This window comes from Teleopsis dalmanni, chromosome 2, assembly GCF_002237135.1.
Source record: "Teleopsis dalmanni isolate 2A chromosome 2, ASM223713v2, whole genome shotgun sequence".
Taxonomy (NCBI): domain Eukaryota; kingdom Metazoa; phylum Arthropoda; class Insecta; order Diptera; family Diopsidae; genus Teleopsis; species Teleopsis dalmanni.
This window is the reverse complement of record NC_051847.1, coordinates 176,849,202-176,871,670: the sequence shown is the minus strand read 5'-3', so window position 1 is coordinate 176,871,670 and position 22,469 is coordinate 176,849,202. Positions and strand designations below refer to the sequence as shown.

At 29.7% G+C, this 22,469-nt stretch overlaps 2 protein-coding genes across 2 annotated transcripts; one reads left to right on the top strand and one right to left on the bottom strand.

Annotated features, from left to right (window-relative positions):
* Window positions 1-2,210: 2,210 nt before the first annotated feature.
* On the top strand, window positions 2,211-9,349 carry LOC119677666 (protein fem-1 homolog A). The gene is made up of 9 exons (XM_038089114.1): window positions 2,211-2,250; window positions 2,327-2,782; window positions 4,566-4,888; window positions 4,951-5,131; window positions 6,596-6,771; window positions 6,835-6,930; window positions 7,004-7,752; window positions 7,826-7,951; window positions 9,123-9,349. Exons 2-9 carry the CDS (start codon window positions 2,601-2,603, stop codon window positions 9,345-9,347), a joined length of 2,058 nt encoding a protein of 685 aa, XP_037945042.1. The 5' UTR covers window positions 2,211-2,250; window positions 2,327-2,600; the 3' UTR covers window positions 9,348-9,349.
* A 1,265-nt stretch (window positions 9,350-10,614) lies between these two features.
* On the bottom strand, window positions 10,615-20,718 carry LOC119684155 (protein Skeletor, isoforms B/C-like). Its single transcript, XM_038098124.1, has 10 exons — window positions 20,404-20,718; window positions 14,681-14,751; window positions 14,468-14,616; window positions 14,052-14,399; window positions 13,568-13,985; window positions 13,369-13,504; window positions 13,087-13,309; window positions 12,957-13,024; window positions 11,382-11,470; window positions 10,615-11,315 (listed from the first exon to the last, which is right to left on the bottom strand). The coding sequence occupies exons 1-10, from the start codon at window positions 20,576-20,578 to the stop codon at window positions 10,791-10,793; spliced, it is 2,202 nt and encodes a 733-aa protein (XP_037954052.1). The 5' UTR covers window positions 20,579-20,718; the 3' UTR covers window positions 10,615-10,790.
* Window positions 20,719-22,469: the final 1,751 nt, after the last annotated feature.

The window sequence follows — 22,469 nt, the reverse complement described above, 5'->3', positions numbered from 1 at the left end:
TTGCGAAATAAATTTCAAGTAACGTAATATATCTAAAAAAGTTCTTTGGAAGCGAGTTTTGGTAATCATAGAATCCAACATTTAACTAATTTAGCATTTAACAATGTTTTACAACAATAAAACCATTTTTATTTGAAATATGAATTAAAAAACATTTTCTTATATACTTATTAAAGTAATGAGAAGCAGTTTAGAAAAACCGTATGTGTGTATGATTGAAACGTTATAAAATTATTTTTAAAAGAATAAAAATTTACTTCTAATAAACAGTCTAATTTACATTATACCTCTAACATATAGATGCTGAATTGCGAAATTATTTTTTTAAGTTATCTTTAAAAATATTGTATTTAAAATAAAACCTGATACTCAAACACTAGTTCAATATCTTAAGGTAATTTGTATACTGATTTCGATATATTTGACATTAAATTTTTGTCATTGCATGTATTTAAAAAATTTTCTTCTACAAACTTATTTATCATTAACTCAAAATCTTCTCTTCATATAAACGGATGAGCAGCTTAGCAAAATAGACTGATCCTTGTCTCGCAAATTAAGAACAAATTAGAATGACACGTCAACATATCCACAATGGGAAATAAATTATATAATAATGTTAAAATATAAGTAGTTAATTAAATATAGTAAATAATGTTATTAATGATATCGAAAACAACAAACGCGCTTTCCTATATACCCTAATATGCTCAGAAGGGACCACAAGGTTTTTATACTTGGTAATTCAATATATGAAACAACAAAACGACTTGGAAAATCATGTTTTCTAAGAGTAGATCATAAATCTCAGTTTTACATCAACATCCTGACTGTATTAAGTATAGTCAATCAAATTACTATAAGTTTAAAGTCGGTTTTTGTTTTTTAATATTTTAACTTTTATTTCGTATGTTGTATTTTGTGTATCTCTACACGTATTTCGGCAAATTATACATAGCCCTTTCGCCTTTGAGTATAGTTGTGGCCTGATGTTTGTGTATTTCGATGCTCTCTGCCGTTTCTAATTTCCAGCTATCTCTTATGTTTTTGATTATTTGGGCGTTACCCCTGTCGATGTGGCGATTTTCATTGATATTAATTGATTTTATAAGTCTATATATAATTGTTAAGCAACAAGTGCTAGTCTCAAAACTATTAAACTGTCAAATTTAATCCAAATGACTAATGCGTTTAATAACCTAACGACCGTACGCTGTGCGACAAGTTAATATTACTTATTTCTAATATCACATATAGTATGATAAATAATATTACTTGAAATTGTTAAAATTATCAGAATCGAACGTGGAATTGCAATTTTCTATAAATTTTGGTCATAATAGGTCTGTTCCACGAGCTACTCGTAGTAAAACTCAAATAAAACACAAGTAAAATACAAACTGAGAGCGTAACACAAATAAAATGCCAAATTACGCTCCTAACACAGATTTTTATGAAACAGCTTTGTGTAAAATTTGGTGAGAACACCAGTGCCACGCAAATAAACAATACAAAAATTTAAATTCAAACCAAATCACACATAAACACAAATTTTACTTGACATAAAATATACGAGTAAAGTCTGTGCAGCATTTTTAAATTCCGACAGGGATATTACGTTCTCAAATGATCTCATTTACTCGAAAACGAGAACGCAATTATGTATACACAGTGTTACTCAAAGTTACCACTAGTAGCTAGTGGAACAGACTTAATATATAATACCTATCTACAATAATTACACAGAAACGAATTATTCATGAAAGTTTAATGATGTTGAATTAATGAATTCAATCCGAAAACTTCTCTTATTTATGTAATTTTCTTTAGATGCCTTTACCATATTACATATAATTGAAGAAAATTAATACCCCTTTTTAAAATATGTTTTTAACGGGTATTTTTATAATTTCGTATAAACGTATTACCGAGTTTTGTTTTTGTGAAACTTTAATTTCTCATAATATGAACACTTTTTTAAAAATTTTTCCAAGACGTAAAAATGAATTTATTGTCACTCGCCTTCTGTGTTCCATTCTCATATCATTTCAATAAATTGAAGTTTCGTTGCTCTGTGTATATTTTTCTTGATAAATTAGAATATGTGTTTTATCTGTAAAATGTTTAAATTTTAAATTAAAATAGGAATAAAAATAGAATAATAAAAATTTATATGTAAAAAGTTCGCAAAATTGAATTTGCAATTCAATTAATTTCGCAAAATTAACGTTAATGCAGTAAAAAAATTTTGTATGTATTTACACATTCATTTGTTAATAACAGTGCTATTTTTAATCTATGTATGTACATTTGGTTTGTATTACAGTGTAAAAAATTGTGTACGGTACATGGAAGCGAGGGAAATCGTCGAATAAGAAAAAAATCATAGCACTTGTGTAATCTCAATCCCACCAACGACAAGAAGTTGAAAAATAGCACTTATATATTTTTTTGTTTTGTTTTAAGTGCGTATGAAAATTGAGCACCTGCTGACGTGCTCTATATTCGGTATTTTAATAGTCGCGCAAGTGCGCTGAGAAATAAACAAAACCAAGACGTCGGCCAATCGACTAACCAGACATCAGCGCAGACTACTTGCGATGTGTAATTCCATCAACGCAGATAGTGAACTCGGAATGCGCGATAATGTCTGTATGCTTGCACTAGGTGCACCGAGTTTGCAAAAAAGAATCTCCAAACTGAATTACGATCTTATTGAGGAATGCAAAACCTGCACTGAAGACTCCATTTTATCGAAAACTTTACGGCAAAAATTGGAACTGTAAGTTCATATGCAAAATATCCTCCATTTTAAATTTCTATGATTTTCTATGAATTTAGGTTAATTCAATTCAAACTTAAAATTTTATTTAATATTCATTTAATATTAACATTACATATATAATTTAGGCATTTTTATTAATATGCGGCGTCAATGAACTTGGCAATTTATCAGCTGTGGTTTTTTTTTTCGTTTAAATAATTTTGAACTTTGTACATTTACTGCAGACTTCCTTGTTGCATTTTGTTGCTGTGTTAATTATTTGCATACATAGATTACATATAATATGTATATATTATATATAATATTTAAATTATACATGAATTTGCTTACGTATTATAAAATGAATGCAATAAATTAGTTCCAAAAATAATTTTAATCGCACAGTTTTCCCTACATCTATTTACGTTTCTTTTTCATTGGTGGGGGGTTGCACAAATCAATATTTAAATAAATTAGCTTTTAATTATGTAGAATGGCATTGTTAATTTACTTTCGTTTCGATATTATGCTTAAGATCTACATTATTGGCTGTTTTCGCATAGAAAATATTGTATAATGTGGTTAGAAATAAAATCTAAAATAAAAGATAATCTATATGGGTTATCTAGTACTATCTGGATACTTAGATATGGGTTATCTAATCCATAACTATATGATTATCATTAATCTTGATCTTGTGCCAAGAATCCCACGCGCTAATTAAATTCAAAAATAAGAGTTCTAAAAAGTATAGAGATATAAAAAACTGTAAATAATAATGGACCCATAACCAATTATTAATGTAGCTACAAGCCCATGTCTTCGGTATATTGCTGAAATATACGAACAAAATTCACATAATAAATAAAATCAAATTCAGTAAATTTATATATCTACATTCTGAGTGTATCAACACCATCACAGGCATTCCATCCTCTGCGCTCTTGCAAACGGATCAACCACTGTACTACACACAGTAACCCCCTACCGGTATCGATAAATACCAGACATCAGTGGCGACTAACCACTGGAACATCTTATATGTAAGTGTAACAAATGACAGAAACCTACCAAATATATATTATTATAATGTTGAGGCTAGTTGAGTCAGTGCACTTGAGCACTTTTACTCTTTACTAACTGTGAGGTTTCTTCATAACCACCCTCTACACCTTGATTATTGTTTATCACTTCATGAGACTAAGCAATAACTGATCTCAGATCTACATACATCCCCGAGGAGCCTGTAACCATTCTTAGATTTGATAATGTGGTGTTGGTAAATCTGTCAGTTTTCAGAAATAGTTTCGTATACCTATATCCTGATCGACAGGCCTGTAGAAAGAAAATTACGACGTAAGAAGTATGTTGGAGACCACGGTTGTCTGTAACAAAGTTGTCAATACACCCCGGGCTAACTACTTCTCCGTGCAGTAACAACTGTTCTAGCTCAGATTACGATATCGCACACAACCCTGGATTAAGGCGGAAAAACCTGCCCACTTCTATGAGGTGTCTGTTCAGTGGTTCTACTTCTAAATTTGAATTTGTTTCGTAGCCCTTCTTTAGTTTTTGAATCCTAAATATTCATGTTATTCTTTTTAACTTACCTGCTGAGTCTCTGACAGAAGTGTTGACCAACATCTGTTGTTTCGGGGCATTGGCGTACTGGAAGCTATTTGAAACAGATATAATTATTTTGCTTTTTTTACCATCCATAACACTATATGTGACAAATAATTTTATACTTTTTTATATAAAAACCAATACTCTAATAATTTATTTTCATATAATCTCATAGTCATAGCCGCCAAACACGTCGTGAGATAGTTAAAAAAGTGCGTAATGGCTGTGCACCACTTTTCATCGCTTGTAAACGTGGGTGCGTTCCTATAGCAGAGTATTTGATAACGGTTTGTGAAGCAGACATAGAACAGCGCGGTCTATACGAAGTACCGGCAGATCGTACATATCATTTCGTAACACCACTCTGGTGTGCTGTAGTGTCTGGACAATTGCCAATAGTTAAATACTTAATACGCGTAGGATGTGATATAAATGCAACATCAGATTCGGGTTCAACACCAGTAAGAAGCGCTTGTTTTATGACCCATGTTGAAATTGGTAAGCTTTTACATTTTTGTATAAACTCTTTATATTCTTATATTTGATTATTTTTATTGCAGTACACTATTTAGTAGAGAACGGTGCCGATATCAAAAAACCAAATAGTAATGGTGGCACTTGTTTAATAAATTCTGTCCAGTCAACTGAACTATGTTTGTATTTAATTCAAAAGGGCGCCGATGTAAATGCGAAAGATGTACAAGAAAAGACTGCACTTCACTATGCCATACAAGAACACAGGTAAGTTTTAGAATAAAGATATAAGCTTGAAGAGGAAATGAGTCATGGGTTCCAGAGCAACAAAATGTGTTCAATATATAATTTACTAAAAAATGATTACATAGAGGGTTTTCAGAAATTTTCAACCGTCACAGCTCTTTTATTCACCATTTTATCATTTTCATGTTATCTGCTTATTTATAGCATTTTTGTTGTACGTTTATTTGTCAGTTTATTTTCGACTTTTCTTCTTGTTTTTCATATTTTAGTACTGTCAAGTAGTACTTCTTATATAATAACGTAAGTCATGCCTTCATTGCTGTGTAAATGAAACGAATACGTTATGAACTCAATTAAGTATTATTCCAGTTGAATAAGGTTTGTCAGTAAATAACTCCGGGATGTAGCCCCAACCATATCTCAACTAACTCACACACCAATTTGAGCACTATTGATTTAAGTTTTCGTTTTATCGAAATGACAGTAATCCTTAACCTTGGCTTAAGCTAGTCACAACTAGCACTCACCTTACCAACACATTTCCGCTCATTCTACGCAACACCCTCCCTTCGCCTGTTGTTGTTGTAGCTCGCCGAGATCTGAAAAACAAGAAGGATCACAAGACGAATACATGTATTGCGATGTGGATGGGTGGTATTTAGGGTAAGGGTATGGGAAGAGGGAGGAGGGAAGAACGGCCGTGTCTACGTCCCGGGGCCACTCGTCGAAGACGATCAAGTGCCGTTCAACATCCCCTTAAAGGGCTACATACAAGCAGGTATGTGTTCATTTGACATATGTCGTGTATATGTGTTTTTCCCTCCCTTCACCTACCTGCCGATACCCTATATCAGCACATATATTCTTCTTGTAATTCATCCATGTTTCCTGGTCTTAAGATTTCTTCAAATTACTACAATACCAATTATAAGTAAGGTAATTCAACAGTTTCAATGTATAATTTAATTACGTTAGTATATCCGTTAATCAGTCCAACTGGTTTCCACCCATTCCCAAGCCTTTGGGATTCCCATTCCCATCTCACACAACTAATAGCCATCCACATCCTAACCCATGTATTCGTCTTAAAATTCCTTCACAGATCCCTGCAGATCTGTTAACAACAAGATATCCTTGCGAATATCTCACATTTTTATAATGCCATATCATTGAAAGTAAGCTCAGCTTATGATATTTTTGAGATTAAATATCACACAATAAAATTCGATTGGGAAGTAAAGCAATGCGCTTCATTAGTGCATCATGTGATGTGCATCAAATGGTGCAAATTATTTTATAATTTTTTATATCTATTGTACTTATTTTAATAAAAATTAAGAAAACTGGGTTTTTAAGATGATTGCTCAATTTCAAATTAAATAGGAAATAATGTCAATATAAATTACAACAGATCACAACTATCTATATCTTAAATATATTACGTTAACTGAAGTAATGTTCTTGTTTTGCTACTTATTTTTGTAGACTGGAAACAACAAAACTTTTACTAGAACATGGTGCCAATCCATATGCCAAAAGTCGCTACGGTGACGATGCATTGAGAACAGCATGCTTAAAAGGCGCTCATCAAATCTTTGACTATTTAAAAACTCATTTAACTTATTCCGCTGAACGACTTGCTGAATCTCACGAATTAATTGGTATAATTTTATATTTTATATTTTTGGATGTAGAAAATTATATTAACACTTATTAATTGATAGGTTCGACATTTTTAGACGAACACAATGAAAGTCGTGTCGCAATCTTGCATTGGCGTTTAGCACATCATATACGTGCGTCACATTCTCCCTACATAGGTAATGGAGTTTTTAAAGTTGAGACCAGTTTTTCATAATTTCATAATTTATTTAATGAATTTTTATTTTGCAGAAAAACGACCAAAAGTTCCCTTACGCCATGCTTACAACAATGCAGTTGAGTTCACAACGTTGGAAGAGCTTGATAACATACACGCTGATATGGATGCAATGCGTATACAAAGTTTATTGATTTGTGAACGCATACTTGGAACAGCTCATAAAGATATGCTATTCCGTTTAACTTTTCGTGGTGCATCCTATGCAGACTCACTGCAACTGCAGCGTTGTATCGATTTGTGGCGTTTACTATTGGAAATACGGGTTGAACATTCCTCTATATTGCATTTTGATACGTGCTTTGCTGCACAGGCGCTAGTACGCTTGATGCTTGATTTATACGATCGTGCAAGTCGAAATAATAACTCGAATAATCAACCAACATCTGCGCAAAGTAGGCGAAACAATGAACCGGATTTTATCGAAAAAGAATCATTGCCATTATTTAATGATATACATGCTGTGTTTAAGCTTTTAACTGGCCCAATAAATGAAGCGCATGATCTTTTACAAATTCGTCCAGTTTTCAGGAAGCAGCAAGAAAATTTTGATCGTATGCTAAAGTGTATAGCCCATTTGATATATTTGCTCAATTCTACAGCACGTACGGAGGAACAAAAGAAATTCCAATTTTGTGCTGTGCGTGATTTGGTGAAATTAAACGTTCGTAGTGCTTGTACAAGTGATACGTTACTGCATCTATGTGTATCTCGTTTAAATGTTATTAAAAGCGGTTACTTAAGTGATGAAAACAATGCATCGGTAAAGAATTAATTTTCTTAAATAATATATATAAATATTGAATTGGATTTAAAAATATATTTTCTAATTGCAGATTGTATTTCCCAATTCTGAAGTAATAAAACTTTTACTTGACTGCGGCATGGATGTCAATGCCAAAAATGAGGCAAAATCAACACCGTTACATGTCGCTGCACAGCCATATAATTTTAACAACGATGTAAGCACATTATTTTTTTATTTGAAAATAATTAATGCGGTTATATACGTTTTAGTTTTGTATAAAAATTTAAGGAGTTTTTAAATACAATAATAATTTATATTTAATATTAAAAATGATGCTTTTTTATAAAGAGAAATATAACTCACATTATTCAAAAATGTTTCTTTCGTCATAATATGTTTTATGTTTTTTTATATTTTTAATTATAATAATATTTATAATTAATTTTAAAAAATAATCGTCTTTTAATCACGAACAGTAGTTTATTACTGTTTAAACCATTCTATTTAATAATGGTTGCTTTCGTTATATTTGCTATAAAAAATAAATTAAAATTTTTTTATTTTTTTATTTTTAATTATAATAATTTTTTTATGACGAAAACAATTTAATTTTTTATGACGAAAACAAAAAAAAATAATTCACAGTAATTTATTACTGTTCAAACCCTTCTACTTAATTATAGTGTTTTTCGTCATATTTGCATTAAAAAGTAATTTTGATTTTTTTTTTTAATTATGATAGAAGAATAAGAGTTATTTACAAAAAAATATAATTCGCAATAATTTATTACTGTGCAAAACATTCTATTTAAAAATATTTTTTTTGTCATAATTGACTTTAAAAATAAATTTAAATTTTTTCACATTCTATTTAAAAATATTTTTTTGTCATAATTGACTTTAAAAATAAATTTAAATTTTTTCACATTTTCAAGCATAATAATACTTTTAATTTACATTCAAAAAAAAAATATATTTATTACTGTTAAAACCGTTCTATTTAAATATAGTTTCTTTCGTCACATTTCGTCATAGTTTTCATGTAAAAATTTCTAATTTTGAAGTCAAATATCTGAAAAATAAATTACGTAGCATATAATGTCGTTGAAAAATTGTTCACATAAATTATTATTAGTTAATTCAGTTATATATAGCTGTGATTTATGCGTTCATTCTAATAAAGAATTGACAAAACTCGATGTTAGAATATCTGAAGTTAAGTAAAGGTATTAAGTCAGTTATCTAAAAAGTGACTGCGGTTCAAATTTAAAAGGACAGAGTTAAATACTTTTTGTCATACTTTAAAAATAAATTTAATTATAACTCGTTATTATTTATAAAATATTTCAAATAAAATATTTTTATTTAACAATATTTTGTTCTAGATTATTTTGCTGTTGTTGGATAATGGAGCTGATTTAGACCAACCAAACAAATCAGATGAACGTCCTTTCAATCTAATAGCTAGCAATCCCACCAACACCGTACACCTGTTAAATTATGTTACACTTAAGTGTCTAGCAGCCACAGTTCTGAGTAAATATAAGATTCCATATAAGAATGAAATACCAAAAGTTCTAGAAGCTTTTGTTGAACAGCACGAACCCTAAACGTTGTAGAAAAATTTTATGCGAAATTATTGTTCAAAAGATATCAGTATGTAACTAAAAAAAAACTCATATATAAATTATAACTAAAAAAATAGTAAAAAATATAAAAAAAAATATATAAAAAAAAGTGATAATAAAAAGTGCTGTAGTATTGTGTATTCTTATATCTGTAGTATTTTTCTCATTGCAAAGAGAAACGTTAACTACAGTCTATAAAGTAAAATTATTATTATTAAGTTCTTTGATCATGTAAAAGTGTCTATTAATATTGTAGCATATAATTACATGGATAATTATGGAATTTTGCGTAAATAATATACAAAATAATAAAATTTCTAAAAATAATACTTTGATTAAAGTTGAGAAAGATTTCATGATTTCATTATTAGTAACATTTCCATACATATTTTTTTTATATTACTTCACGTAAACATTAAAGAAATCTTTCTTAGTGACTTTTTAATTTCAGACTAATATTTTAATAGTATTTCTATATATTTTGCTTAGACGTTGGCAATGATAACGATTTCTACTCTCAAAGACAGTTCAGTGCCAAATAAGTAATTGTGTTCTCATACATAAAGTTGTCAGAATTTTTTAATAAAATTTAATATAAACTTGCAATAAAATATTTGTGCAATAATATAACATATCGCATATATAAAAATGATTTAAAATATTAATAGACACTTATATATTAAGACAACAAAAGTAGGAATAAATGCGTATGCAAACAAATTGATATTAATTGCAATACTTAATTAGTTTTAAATCAAGGTTAATGATATAGTCTAAATTAAAATGTGTTAATATTGCTTGTTGTCTTTAGAAAGGAATTACTTAAATTTATACATAAAAATGATCAATTTTGTAACATTGAACTTAAATTATACTAAGCAAAAATTGCTAATAATCATCGAGATAAAATATTTTATTTACAATAAGTCTAACGCCAATCTCATTATACATATATATAATAAATATATAGATCTATGAGTTCTCACATTATTAAAAATATATATATTATATATATATTAAAGATATTGTAATACTACTATAATTATAACTATTAATAATCATTTATATAGACTTACTAACCATATATGTAAATTTAAATATACAATTGCTTATATACAAACTCACTGTCATTATAAAAGCTTATACATAATTATGCTACACATACGCAATTATTCACAAACATTGTATAGATATTTTATTGCAATTCTAAACTGAAATTAAATTTTTTGAATGGAAACTAATGCAAAACTATTTTTATTTACATAAAACAATTTATTTTATTTTGAAAAAAATGTATACATTGTGACGTTGACGTTTAAATTATTAGTATGAGTAATTTATTTGGACATGTATGACTTCAGTCGTTTACGATATATACTTAGAAATATATTGCTAATTACACTTAAATAAACTACAGGCAGGAATTTATGTTATAATCACACGATTAGGAGCTAATCCATAAATTGCAAATAGCATTAATGCAGTATATGTCACAATATGCATATAATAGTTACTTGCTAATTTGAAGACTCTACTGTTACCACTATTACGCAGATTAGTGTAACTGTCGACAATATGTATTTTCCAACCCATATTTGCATGGGTGAAGCTATTATAGTATACTGTATCCGGCCATGTTATGTTCGGAGTAATTTCTAGTAAAGCAGGATCTTCACTGCTACAAACAGAAATCAAGGAACGATTGAATTTTTTAAAACTTGGAAAATTATCATCTAAGCGACGATCGTAATTGAGTGGATACTTCGACAAACATAGTGGTCCAGCTGCTGTCGGCTTTGGACGACCTCTACGCGTAAATTCAACGCCAGCTAAAACTCGTATCTCACTTTGTTTTGCATCACTAAGTCGATCATAACCACCGTGTGGTTCGTCTGTTATTATCAATGGTTGATAATGTTCTGGAGAATGTGGATTATTGCCACCCTTTACCTGTAAATAATTAAATAATAAATTAAAATTATCAAGATAAATTATAAAGTTTTAGTTAATATTTACTTTAAAGAAATATGTTAAGCCACGTTTTAAATATAATTCTGGTATCATATAGCCATTTATATACCAAGCTAAACCGCTGGAAACATGACCTGCAAATTATCAGAAACATAAATAAATTGTTAGAGATTTAAAACATAAATAAATAATTTAACATGTAAGTCAGATTAATAATAATTATAATAAGATAAGATAATAATAATAATGCTTTTTTTTTAATTTTTTCAGATGGAAAGCCAAAATTAATACATGTTTAAAATAGTGGGAGGGCTTTAATTCTGATGGTTTCGCTCAGGAACTCATCAATTTATTACATGAACTGTTTGCTTAGTGTAAAGGAGTGAACTTTTTGTATAATACAATTTATTGATTGAAAGAAAACTTAACATATAACACTAGTTTATGACATTAAGTAAATTTCTCAGCAGTTGACAAAATTATTCCAAATTGCCAGGTTGTGAGACCACATAATTCTAATAGGATTTTAATGTTTTTATTCATTTACTCGTATTTAGCGCTGCATAGAAATAAATCAGTTGTTTGATGGACATATCTTGCTTCTCATCACCGCAGCTGCTGGAGTAGTCATTGGACTTAATACCTATTCTAAAAGCGTGTTGACATATGCCACTGATGACATCTATATGTATAGAGATTTTATTTCTTCACATTGAGGGAAGTCTCTGTGATTTTTTTTTCCATTTTGTCCAAATGAGATTTGTTTATTAACATATTGTTTCTCGATTCCATCGTTCAAAAACTTTGTTTAGAAACGTATATCTGATTACGAGTTACAGGATTTCTTCTGAAAGAAAGTGGGAGATGGTTTCTTTTTTAAATTTCCGCGATAAATTCAGTTTATACATTAGATCGTGTCTATTCAAAGAGAAGCAAAATCAGTAGATCGAGAATAACCAATATAGTGCACATATTTGAGCTCAGATTAAGACTAGTTTGTATTTATTTATCTTATTCCTTTTAAGTCTCCTACGTACAATAAAAATTATACTGAAATCAAGAAAGATTCAGATGAGTTCTAGTGCAAAAGAATTGCTCAAAGAAACTTTTATCTCAAAGGTGTTTGGGACACACCTACTCTACTTTTTAGAGCATCACCCATTTGTTTGTCAGTCGTGTTGTACACAGAAATTTGAGCTTAAATTGATTTGCTACTAGGTTACATCAAATTGGCATGGTCTTTTTACCTTGCCCCAAGTTCTTTTCACTAACACTCCCATTTTATATGCTGTATATACAAATTTGATCTCTATACAATTCCACCGACTCTTCATAAATCTTTATTTTAATTATAATTTTTACTTAGTAATCCATCCATATTTCTTCTTCTTATGTTGCCAGTTTGGATTACCACAACAACTGTGTAACTTAAAGATCAAATTAAAAACTTTAACACATTTCACATTTTAAGATTCATGTATCATTATCTCTATGTATATATTAAAGATTAATAAACCCGGCCATATTACCAAAAAATTACAAAATGGGGTATTAAGTAGGTTATTATACTTTTATAAATTATATATCATATATATTAAATGATTTCTCTCTATTACTAACCAGTAAGACCTTGATAACCTCGCAAAGCACCGGAAGGTCCCAAATATGCATTAAAAGTACGAATCGTGCTAAAAATAGATTGCGTTTCTGAATTAACATTGAATATAAATTAAATATAAAATAAACATACGGATCTTGTATTCGCACTTTCTCCCACACTTGTACTGGACTATCCGCCCGTTTTGTAAAACTAAAGCAATCGTTAACCGGTTCAGTTGTATTAAAATCAATTAATATATCACTCTTTGGATAAATGTTATGATAAGCTGGTTCATTATTAGAATCCAACTGTCCAAGAGCCCACACAACGTAATTGCTTTTATCAAGGCGTATTTCCTTATCTCCAGAATCAGCTATAAAGCAGTTTAGTTACATTATGATTTAATATATGAAAGAAAATATATAAACTTACATGAAATCAAAGTTCTACGGAAAGTGATTGTATTGATTCCATCTTTACGACTGTAAGTATTTAATTGAAAACTATCCAAACCACCAACAACGTCATCCCGACATACGCCTTTGTTTTGTCCCAGAACTTGTACGCACTTAAAAGAAGAAAATGTCATTAATATAAATTAAATAAATATATATTTTTTTATGTAACTCACAGGTGCTAAAGAGGTTATATTATAATCCACCGAATAACCACGTATATCATCAATATATGCCACAACTACATCAGCGCCTATCATTTGACTAGAGCTCTCCGAACCAGATATACCAAACGACATATAATCATTTTTCTCTACCTGCCCTGATAGTTGTAACGTAATTTGTGGTCCAAAAACTTCCCACGAAACTTGAAGATTTTTATGTAATTGTCGACAATTTGGCAGCGAAAATTCATAAGGTGTTATTTTGACCAAAGAAGGTGGTACATTCAAATTATCTGTTATCAGTACATGACCATAGTTTTCATTGTCAGCTAAATCATAAATGCTTATCCAGTCTATGTCAAATATAGTTTTGTCACCAGGCAATTCAATTGTTATAGTTTCTTTAATATATTTCCGTATAGGATCCAAACTATTAATGAATAAAAAAATTATATATATTAAACCATATCAATATAGTAGTTATGTGATCACTTACTAGCCCATTTCATCTGGTATTTTACTACCACGACTTGATGGCTGTGCGCCTACTCCCGCCCAAAAAAATGTACGCTTACCCAAACCATCATAGTTAAAGTCTTTGATACGTATTGTTTTAGAATCTAATATCTCAATACCACTGCTACTAACATTATGACTACGGCGTGATAATGTACCACCATCTTGAGAACGTGGTGGTTCAAATTCTTCTGGTATATAGACATCACCAAAATTATTTTGAGTATTAAGATCGTAAATTGCAAGCCATTTAATTTCAGTAATTTTTTTACGATCTGGTAAAGTCAGTGTAAAGTCTTTATTATGGTAACGATCAAGTATGTTAGTCCTTAAACAAATAATAATATTAATATTGTGAAGAAGTAATTCAAAATCCAATATATCACTTATACTTACTTGCTATATTCATCTGGTACTATAAAGCCCTGAGGACCTGGACGATTGGATGCTCCAGCCCAAAAGAATGTATCACCTCCATTACCATCATAATTAAAACCAATCAATAAGAATGTATACTCATTGACAGCATAAACATCACCGGATACCTTGAATAATATTTTTTATATTTAATCATAGTGACGCTATAGGTATAATATATTGCATTTTTACTTGATGGTGATATGAGTTTAATTTGCCTAAATATTTGCCTTGATATGGTCCATCCTCATCATCGCCTGCAGCTATAAAATAGAAACATAAATGTTTTATTTATTATTTGAAAATAAAAAACTATGATTTTAAGATTAGAATAAATTAAACGAAAAAACGATGGCTGACTTAATAGTTGAAGTCAATGTGAAGAGAAAGAATCCTTCATCTCAGCAAAGGGTATATCCAAAAAAATGTGTCACCTTACTATGTTTGGTTTTTTATATTGATTATGGAAGACTTTCTGTAATGGACATTGAAAGTTCAAAGCATATTTTATGCGAATGACCTACTCTTGATTAATATATCACTTAGATGATATTGTTGTATCTCTGTACAAACAATGGAAGAATAAATCCCATATTGTGCTTTAATTAAAACTATGCTAGAATTATCGATTGTGGTTATAGTGCATATTAGTCCCTAATAACAATATTAATATTTCGTGAGCTACATCAATTATATATAATATATATATGCCACATCTACATTGACGTTGTGATTAGTGTCAACAGTTTGGGAAGAAAATGAGACCTTAAAGCGCTTGCTGAGAATTTGCCTGGCACAGATGAATAAAGGAAAGAACTATTTAATGGATCTTCATATAAAAAAAAAATATTAAGACTCAAATTAAATTCAAAAGAATTTTTTGATGAATTCGGACTTGAAGAAATACTGTAATTCTATGAGGGGAGCACCATAAATCCCTAGGTTGATATGTAAAATACTCAAACTTTATAATAATAGTATAAACAGAGTTTTTCTAACATTTTATTTCAGTAAAAAATTCTTTTCAGTAGTTATGTATTCATTATATTAGATTTTGGGCAACCAATTTTGAAACAAAATAAAAGTATTTAATAATAATATATAATAATAATTTTAATTTTGTATTGTATATTCATATGAGTTCGAAGATATTCTTAAACACTCATATCACGTTTAGTGCGATCAGAACTTCATCGATCGTATCTATGTATCTAAGATAAATTTATATTTCATCTAATATTGGAACAAGATAATACTAGTAAGACACCTTTCTGAATTATTCTGAATTTTTTATTATATATTCATATGAGTTCGAAGATGTACTGTAGTCACGTTTAGTATGATAAGATCTTCCTTGATAGTATCTATATATCTAAGGTACTACGTAGTACATAGGTACATTGTTTTGTAAAAGCTATTTTTTATTAACTATTTGCTATTTTTTATTAAAAATTTAAACAGACTATATGCTAGGGTTTTAACAAATTTGATACCATTTTGACTCAAAAATTCCAGATCACGCAAATCATAACTTATATTAAATGGCAGTGCAGGCATAGAAGATATTATTCGTATAGAAAACGGCTACATATCCTTACTAGTCAAAATTTTAAGTAAATATTGGGATTTAGAATTATATCGTATATATCTATGTATATTATATTTTAATATAAATCATTGTATAATTATCGTATTCTACGCCAAATCGCATAATGTTGAATTGACAATAATGCAGTTGAAGTCTTTCGGTATCTCATAGAGATATTGTGATTTCTTTCAAATATTGGAGTTCCGTTAGTTATATACTTTTTAAAAGGTAATTATTTATTATATGTATAAAATAACTCAAAAAATATTTTGTAATAAATTAATTTTAATATGTAGGTTTTTATAAAGAATGATTTTTTTAGGAAAAATTTTCTTGAGACTCTGTATCTCATATAATTAATCAACAATTCTACAACAATTCTTGTCATTTTTTGGACCAAGAAAAAAGGTGTAATAGACTCGTTTGTTCATATAAAAGCAATAATCTCCTTAACATAAGTGTGTACTTTTATTGTAAGGTATGTTGATAGAGACTGGTCTTAGCAGTATTTCTATTGCTAGTTATATAGCTCCATTCTTCATATATGCTGAGTTTAAAAGTATCAAAAAAGGCAGTGAATTGAAATTTGTCAAATTGGAACAACTATCCAAAATCTCATTTTTACTGTAATGTAGATATCAACTGGTATCCGATTAATGTATTGTTTTTTTAGAAAAAAGGTAACTACATTAAACAGTAAATACTCTTAGGACACCCCGCTTGGTAGAATATAATAGTTCATAAGTATTATTACATTTTCTCTAGACATATAACTTAATTACTTTGATAAATTATATCGACGATTTAAAATTTCATTTTCTTATTTTATTTCTTTTTTTAGTGAATTTAGCTAGCACTTTAGCTGTTATGTGAACACTTAATATATTTTAGTACCCACTCACGCATGAGTAAATTGAGAGAATTTACTTCATAATTGACTTATCATTGTAAAATAGAAATATCTACAAGTCAATAAGTTCACTTTGTAAATGCTCTTGGAGACTTTTTCACTTTATCTGGAAATGAATAAAGTCTATGTAAGAAAGTATATATAAAAAGTGCTAGATTTTGATATTATTAAAGAAAATAATTTTACTTTATGCCAGTTTAACTGGAAAATGATTATAAAGGGACATATTAAGCTATAAAAATATATTTTCTGCATTATGTTTGTCTAAAATATATCTCAAAATGTTAAAAATAATAAACATATTTACACATAGTAACAAAATATATATGTTTTATTTAATAATCATGTTATCTTCTCATAAAAAAAAGTGCATGTGTATATAAATTTTTAGTATCAAAAAATTGTATCCGAAGTAAAGAACTTGTTTTTAAATAAAAAGTTTTTTAAAAATAATTAATTAATTTGAATTGTAAAAATTAAAAACAAAAACAATACAACGAAATAAATATTTGTGAATTTTGCAATCAGATCAAAGCCAGTGAGTAAAAAATTACAAAATCTGCAACTTCGATAAAACGAGTTTGTTGTTTTTGTAGCAATTGAAGTCTTTTGTTTTACACAAGAATTTTTTGTTAAAGTCATTGCTTTGTTATGTAGAAAATAAATTTAAAATAAAATATTTTCCTAAGAATTATTTATATGATTAAAAATAAAAGTATCTTCAATAAGTCTTAAAAAAATTTCAAAATAGATTCCAAGAACAAATGTCTTTAGAATATCATAATTTATAAAAATATTTTTATAATTATGATAGTCGCAAATATAAAACATAGAACATAGAAAATATTGAAACTCACTTAGATCTTTTGAGATACTTTCAAAAGATTATATATTTCGTGGGTCGGAATTAGCATTCCTCTTTCAGAATCATATGGCAAGCAGAACCATAACCCAACTATCATATGATCAGTTCAGTATTTGTCATTTTACAGTATGTGTCGTTTAACAACCACTGAATTTGTTGAAGTAGTGACAAATTTTTACAGTTTTTGATGAGAATTGGTGAAATAACAACAAATAAAATAATCATATCTGGGATATTGAAAATCCATAAGTAACGGTCTTAAGTTCATTGCATCCAGGAAAACACATTTTATAGTGTAGTAATTGGTCTAAAGATGAAAAGTTTTTTCTTAAACCAATGAAGATTTGACACAAATAGTTAATTCTGATCGTTACTGAATCTAATACTGATCATTACACATTATCCAATTTTTTTTTTAACGTGAAGTTGAAGATATGGACGTGGAAGCCATGTAATTCTAACAGCACCATGTGATTTTAACAGCACCATTTATTTCAGTTTTAATACGTCAGAGATATACCGGACGTGTAATTTCAAGTTTTGATGATGTAAATCGGTCACCAAGATCATATGATTTGTAACCACTGGCCAGGAACATATAGTCCCCCTTCGAAAAACTTTATATATATATTCATTATTAATCCTTTTTGTTATGACTGCATGTTAAAAAAATGTTGACACGATCCAGCATTGTATTTGAAATCCTCGCCAAAGAATTGTTTTTAGTTTACGAACCTGCTGCGATTAAATTTTTGGCTACGATCCTGTCAGTGACCTTTTTGTGGGTTTATGATTATATTTACGATTGTGTTTACTTGGACAAATGTAAGCTTTTGACACTTTAAAATCGAACATCCATCAAGTTATGTTCGAACTATTGTCAGCCTAAAAGTCATCAAAAATAATATCAAAAGGAACCAGAATTGTTAGATGTACTGAGGAAGATACTCAAATAATCTAACATTTTATACCTAATATTTAACAATATTGTTGCATTGTGTTGAAGTGATAACCTTGTGCACTAACAGTCACTTAAGTGAAAGTAATCACGGCTTGTGATACTATAGATCAGACACTTCCATAACTCAGAGTCCTGAAGGAACACCTTCCGAAATATCTAGTACACAAACAGCGTCCTTTAGTGACGCATGACACACTCATTCTTATTAAACGGAATGAGTGTGTCACTTTTACACAATAAAGTCTGTAATCAATTGGGTGATTCACTATAATAAGTGTTCCTTTGAAATATGATAATACTCATACACAGTGGATGATATCTTATAAATATCTTATTTATAGTAATTTTAGTACTACAAATCAAAAAAATGCTTTAAGATAAAAGATTTTAAAATTTGGAGCAATAAATTTAAAAAAACGATCTATTTGAATGTTTGTTATAGCTATTCTGCAAGCACTGTATCAAACGTTCCATTGAAAGGTGATTATTCATGCCAGATGGAATATATGGAATATATATTGTATTTATTTTAAGAGAGCAAAATTCTATATTATTGTTAGCTTTCTCAGAATCACATAATTTCAGCGCTCTGGCTTTGATGTACTTTTGCACAATCTCGATTCTCAAGTCTATTTCTTGTATATCTATTTATTGTATATCTTTATGTCTGATATAGAATGGAGCTTTAAGCATAGGTTAGCTTACGTTATACCGGCGATCCCAGTGGGATCCGCTTAGGCCTATAGACCCATTATGCTACCGTATTATAAAAAATCCAATGGCTAAAACCATCTAGAACCTTTGTCAAAGCTTATGATACTATTTAAATGGAGTTCTTTAAGATCATCAAAAAAGAAAGCCTCTAAAATGTTAAGCAGCGCCGCGCATGTGCTGGATTGAAACAATGCAGATGGGAGGCACCTGCATCATCCTCCCCACAACTGCGGCAGATATGGTTGAAAGGGATATTTAGTCTCCTAGCATCGTTACCCAGATTACAATGACCTGTTAGCTTTTAGCATAAGAGTCAATATAATATTCTCATAAGACATACAACCATAAAGTAGTTTACTTTAAAGTAGCATAATTATTTGCAAAACTATATACTATCTAAGACTGCTTTAAAAAACTGCCCAACAAATAATATAATAGCCTGTTTTATATTCTATTAAACGACATAAATTTGTTAAATGGCACTCCAAACATGGAATCGCATTTTTGCATACTAGCCGAACTAATTAGATACATTTTAATCACAAGTAAATATAACAAAATTTATTGAAAGCTATTAAATTTGTATCTAAGGCTCAAGGGCAACGCGTCTACGCTATTTCTATGCTGTATCTTTCGTAAGCGCATAATTCGCTCTGCTCTGCTCTGCTCTGGTATACCAGTTCCACTAGTTTCGCACGAAAGTGGAAGTGAAGTGGAATTTCTCTTTCGATTTATTTTTATTTTCATGATTACGAGATTTGCTCCGCTAACTTCAGAGATAAATTAGAAAAATATCTGTTCATTTTAATGGGTGCAGTTCCACTTTTCCACTTCTGATGCGTTTGATGGGGAGGTACAAATAATCCACTTCACTTACCGTTGGCTAATTTGCATAAATTCGTAAAGAGGAGCGTGGCGATGAGAAGAAATGAAATTTTACTGCTCAAATAGCAGCGATGGAATTTTTGTTGTTTCGGTTGTTTTGGTGGTTGTAGACCTTGCCAATCCGCTGAAGCTCGACTTCCGTTAGCACTAAATTTTATTAATATCATTTTTGTATTTTATGATTGACTACGTGGTGGTCAACTGGTTGAATGAGCTGAAAATCAACTAATTCGCAACATGAAATTTCACACAAATTATTTTGCATTAATTAATTAATTTCACTTATTTTCATTTCCATGCATAATAACAAAACAATTTTACTTATTATAATTATAAACTTTTATTGTGATTATTTAAAATATGCATGTATTTTTTATTTTTTTTTTTTTCTTGCTTTTTCAGTTAACTTTCTTATGAATCACTTTGCTGGTTTGCCCATTAAGACACCGTCATCGCACCACGGCGCACCGCGTTTCCTCATCAACGTTGTTGTTGCTTTTTGCGGATCGGCGAACGCTTTAAACACAAACTGGTTTCTGTACTCATGTGCGGTTGTTTCTACGTTTGCTGCCAATCCGAAAGACAGACTTTGAAGACAGACTTAAGACTTAAGCTTTAAATCCAACCACTCGCGCTCACGGCTCTTCTTTGACTGAATTGAACCATACACGCTCGACTTTAAACTCAAACGCACAGGCGAAACCGAAAATTGGAGAAGTATACCACCCCACCACTCTGAGAGTTCATTTCGACTATGTTGACTTTGTCTCACTGTTTAGCCGGAAGTCTTGAAATCGTGAGTAGATTTTTTAAATTGACTTACAATATAAACATTATTATTTAGTGCATTGGAAAATCTACTTTAGTTTATAAACATTAAAAAAAAAACATTAAATAAAAAGTGAAAAAAAACAAGTTAATAAAAATTTTAATACAGACACAAACTTAAAAATGTAGTAGAAAAGTTCAATGCCCTCGTTATTTCTTCTTATTTTTTATGTGACTTGCTAAGTTGATCCCTCCAAAACAGGAAAAATAATCTGGTGATGCCATTCTAATGTTATGTAAAGATATCCTTCATGTTGAATTTGCTTATAGGGTATTCTCGGTTTGAAACACTGCAAGGAGATTGAGTCTAACCCAAGGTGCTAAGCAGATGAAAAAAGTACTTTATATAGGCTTAACCTTTACTCAGTGCATGTGCAGTGTTAGGCTTACTTTCTGGAGAAACTTAATCAAATTTAAATAAGAAAAAATCCAATAATCTCATTCAGATGCAACGCAGAGATATCCTACTTGGTAGACTTGTTAGTGGCTCATTGTCGGTTTGAAAATATTGTTAGGAGATAGCATCTTTCTGAAACTCTCAACTGAAGATGAAGAGAGTGCTTTATAGATGTTTTGTCATTATTTAGTGTATGTGCAGTGTAGCGTTTACTGCAGAAGCTTAGTCAAATTCAAATAGGATAAAATCTAATAATCCCATTTATACGCCCTTTACAGATAACCCTTATGGTGAATTTGCATCTCGCCGAAGCTGTTATAAACATGAAAAAAGTGCTATACATATAATTTCAAAGCATGTGCAGCATAGAACTTACTTTCCGAATAAACTTAATAAAATTCAAAGCCTGTTAATGCTAAATTAAAGGTTTAAAATGATTTAAGATCTCCGTGATTTATATGATAATAAAATAGATCGATATACGTTATTAAACAATTGGAATCACCATACATACTACTATAACTTAACCTGCGTATGTGAAATATTATGGTCAATAACGACTAATGAGAAATGAGACTAATGTGTATATTTTATGTCCGAAAATTGTTATTAAAGTCTACTTGAATTCATAGTAGCTGCACTTAAGAATCAGCAGATGCTACGTTTACCCCCGAACCAAAAAAGATTTTTGAGTACAAATCAGCACATATCTGATCTGTAGATAAAGACAAAGTATGACAAAAAAACAAACACGCATTATTAATTGTATTAATAAATATATAAGAACAATCCAGAAAATGTAGAACAATAACCCAAAGATATATAAGAATGTT

Coding starts and splice junctions, on each gene's coding strand:
- LOC119677666 (XM_038089114.1), top strand. CDS start 2,601: ATGTGTAATTCCATCAACGCAGATAGTGAACTCGGAATGCGCGATAAT. Junction 5,132..6,595: donor TATGCCATACAAGAACACAG/GTAAGTTTTAGA, acceptor TTATTTTTGTAG/ACTGGAAACAACAAAACTTT. Junction 6,772..6,834: donor TGAATCTCACGAATTAATTG/GTATAATTTTAT, acceptor ATTAATTGATAG/GTTCGACATTTTTAGACGAA.
- LOC119684155 (XM_038098124.1), bottom strand. CDS start 20,578: ATGATATTAATAAAATTTAGTGCTAACGGAAGTCGAGCTTCAGCGGAT. Junction 13,505..13,567: donor ATATAACCTCTTTAGCACCT/GTGAGTTACATA, acceptor TCTTCTTTTAAG/TGCGTACAAGTTCTGGGACA. Junction 13,025..13,086: donor AAAGTGCGAATACAAGATCC/GTATGTTTATTT, acceptor ATCTATTTTTAG/CACGATTCGTACTTTTAATG.